Genomic DNA, 3,452 nt, shown 5'->3' on the forward strand with positions numbered 1-3,452 from the left:
ATATATATATATATATATATATATATATATATATATATATATATATATATACATATATATTTATATATATACATATATTTACACACACACACATAGACTCATACATATATACACACATATATGTATATATATAAACTTACATAGATATATTTATATCTTTTATTTGTTCCAGTTGTTGAACTGTGGCCAAGCTGGGGCACTGCTTTGAAAGATTCTAGCTGACCAAATTGACCCCAGAACTCTTTTTAAGTCTGGTACTTGTCCTGTCTGTCTCTTTTGCCAAAGTTTCTAAGCTATGGAGATGTAAACAAACACACACCGGTTGTCCAATTGTGGTGGGAGACAAACACAAAGACACACATGTACTTCTATACATATATTCATGCATGCGTTTGTGAGTATTAAGTATATACCATCAACATCATCATCAACATTTCTATGTCCCCTTTCCATGCTAGCATGATTTGAACATTTGAACAGGACCCAAGAAGTCCAGCGTCTACTTTGGCAGAGTTTCTACAGCTGGATGCCCTTCCTAACGCCAACCACACTCTTCAAATATATATATCTGTTGTGCTCATCATCGTCATCATCATCATTTCATGTCAATTATTCCATACTGGCAAGCGTTAAGATGGTTTGAAAGGATCCAAGGAGCTGCAGGACAGTGTCGGCCTCAGCTTTGATATGGTTTTCTACAACTGGATGCCCTTCTTAACACCAACTACTTTACAATGTGTGCCGAGTGCTTTTTTTACACATTTAACACTTGTTACGTTTACTATTCCCTTGCTGAGCCCTGTGAAAAAGGGGCATGTAGCAGGGGCAAGGGGCAGAAGGGACTAAATATATGTTTGAAGCTTGTTTGTATCTCAATTCAAACACAAGTGAAACATTACTTACTTTTGGAGGCTGGACAAATTCTTCTTGGCGGGTCTCCGTATAAAAAAGGTACCAGATAAGCACCCATATGAAACCTAGGGAGCCAAAGGAATAAAACATCCATGGCCAATGTAAGTGGGGACAAACCTTGAAAATAAAAACAAAAAAAAAAATGAGTTTAACCAACAAATACCGAGAAATTCTGGTTACATTATAATCTAGGGTTTTTGTTCAACTTTAGTAGATTAGCAGAACAAAGCTGACACACTCCGCACTTTCCAAGGATTTTGCTTTGATCGTTTTTACTACAAATACACACAAACATAACAGCAACAGAGAAGAATAAAGAACAGTGACATCACGGCAGCTGCTTCACCATTTTCCCACTCCTCAAAACGAACCTCCAAGCACATTCTTAAAAACAATGTCTTTGAAAGTATTGTAATAAACCCTTTCAAATCATGAAAATCACCAGCCAGGTGCTCTTCCTCTTTTCAGGGGTCAGCTTGCCAAACATATTACAGTGTGTACTTGGTGCCCTTTTCATGACACTAACACTAGTGGGGTCACAAAGTATGAGAAAAGAAAAGATACAACTGAACGATATAACAGACAACTTACACAATACTTTTTTTTATTTTTTTTATTTTTAGAGTGAAAGCGTTTTACTGTTTCCAGAATTCAATAAACTTATGATCACAACAAACACTGATCCGTTAGGTTTAGGACCACCAAGTGTTCGACTGATAACTGAAACATGTGAATTTTCTGGGTTAACACCGACTATTTAGAGCTGTGGTTCTCAACCGAGGTCCATAGAATATCTTGTTGTTAAAATTTATCTGCAATAAATTGGTCATACTTCGACATACACAAAATATTTTAATAATTTTTTTTAATACAATTCCTAATAATATTTAATTATAGAAAAATAATAGGAATTTTTAATCCTTGACAGGCTAAGGGGATCCATCTGAGTAAAATAAGAAAGGGGTCCATCATCATCATCATCATCGTTTAACATTCATTTTGGATGTTAAACGATGGCATGGGTTGGACAGTTTGACTGAGGTCTGGCAAACCAGGAGGCTGCACGAGGCTCCAATCTGATCTGGCAAGGTTTCTACAGATGTATGGCCTTCCTAATGCCAACCACTCCAAGAGTGTAGTGGGTGCTTTTTACATACCACTGGCACAGGAGACAGTCAGGCAGGCTTGGCATTGATCACGTTCGGATAGTACTTTTTACGTGCCACTGGCACAGGGGCCAGTAAGGGGGTACTGGCAGTGACCACGTTTGGTTGGTGCTTTTTACGTGCCACTTACACAGGAGCCAGTCAGGCGGACATAGGTGGGAAATGGTCGAGAACCACAGATGTAGAGCAACACAACAGTATGCGTTCCTTTATCACCTTCAATAACAAATGTAAAGGTGTAACAATATCGTTAGCCTCCATCATTCAAAAAGAAAATACAGAAAACAAATTGGAAATGCTTTAAACGCCAAGCAAGACTTACAAGAGCAGCAACTGTTTGACCAATAGAACCACAGGCTACAAGATAAGCAAAAGCTCGAGATCTTTCTTCTACTGGTATTGTATGAGCAAATATATGAAAAACTGTTGGTAAACCTGTTAAGAAATTTTTTAAATGGGTAAGAAGTTACAATTTTCAAAGGTCAATGAAATATTATGTTACAAAAATGTTATTTAATAATTATATAAAAAATGTATCTGGATCTATCTCATCATTGTCATCATTTTAGCATTCATTTTCCCATGCTTGTTTGGGTCGAGCAGTTTACTGAGGCAGATTTTCTACAACTGGATGCCCTTCTTGTCACCAGCCCTCACCTGTTTCCATGTAAGCTCATATTTTTCATGACCAGACATGTTTCACAGAATATTAGAAACGAATGTCACTGTTTGTATGACAGTGACATTCATTTACAACCATTATGCTGTCTCTAGTCACTCACGTCCAATGTACCCATGTAATTATAAATAATGAATTTCCAGAGAATGTATCTCATGTACAATTCCCATTAAGCTGTGCATGGCTGCACACACACACACACACTTGCAGTGAGAATACAAAAGAAATTAATGAGTGCACAATGGATTAATATGCACACAAAGCATTAGTTGCCTAAAATAGCAAAGTAATTAACAATTATCCTCATTATATTTAGTCTGCTTATACTTTTATCATAGGACAAAAAAAATTGCACACACTGACTGACTACCAAAACCTAAAGGAACCATGTCTTGTGTACTTCTCAAAGGTTTTTAGCTATCACTCTTTTCCTTTTACTAATACAATGCACCCATGGCGATGGGGTGTTTCTTTCAGGTTTTGTCAACCAAATTCACTGACAAGACTTTGGTCAGCCAGAGGCTACAATCAGAAACAATTGCTCCAGCTAGTCCATGTTAACATTCCAATACAGAAAGTCTCTTTTTTGTTTTTCAAAAATATATTTCATTTCAGGTTCTTTGCTAAAAAGAAACTGAAAGAAGCCTGTCATGTGTGCACATGTGTGTGTGTGTGTGTGTGTGTGTGTGTGTGTG

General features: G+C 37.0%; 1 protein-coding gene across 2 annotated transcripts in view; it reads right to left on the reverse strand.

Annotated features, from left to right (window-relative positions):
• Positions 1-3,452, reverse strand: part of LOC106872567 (uncharacterized) — a 60,003-nt gene that overhangs the window by 13,329 nt on the left and 43,222 nt on the right. For both annotated transcript variants that reach the window (XM_014919609.2, XM_014919602.2), the window contains exons 4-5: positions 2,401-2,513; positions 904-1,029 (exon numbers count right to left, since the gene is read on the reverse strand). In XM_014919609.2, the coding sequence (XP_014775095.1) occupies positions 904-1,029; positions 2,401-2,513 (239 nt within the window). The remainder of the gene's footprint in view (positions 1-903; positions 1,030-2,400; positions 2,514-3,452) is intronic.

The sequence above is a fragment of the Octopus bimaculoides genome, chromosome 8, assembly GCF_001194135.2.
Source record: "Octopus bimaculoides isolate UCB-OBI-ISO-001 chromosome 8, ASM119413v2, whole genome shotgun sequence".
Classification (NCBI taxonomy): domain Eukaryota; kingdom Metazoa; phylum Mollusca; class Cephalopoda; order Octopoda; family Octopodidae; genus Octopus; species Octopus bimaculoides.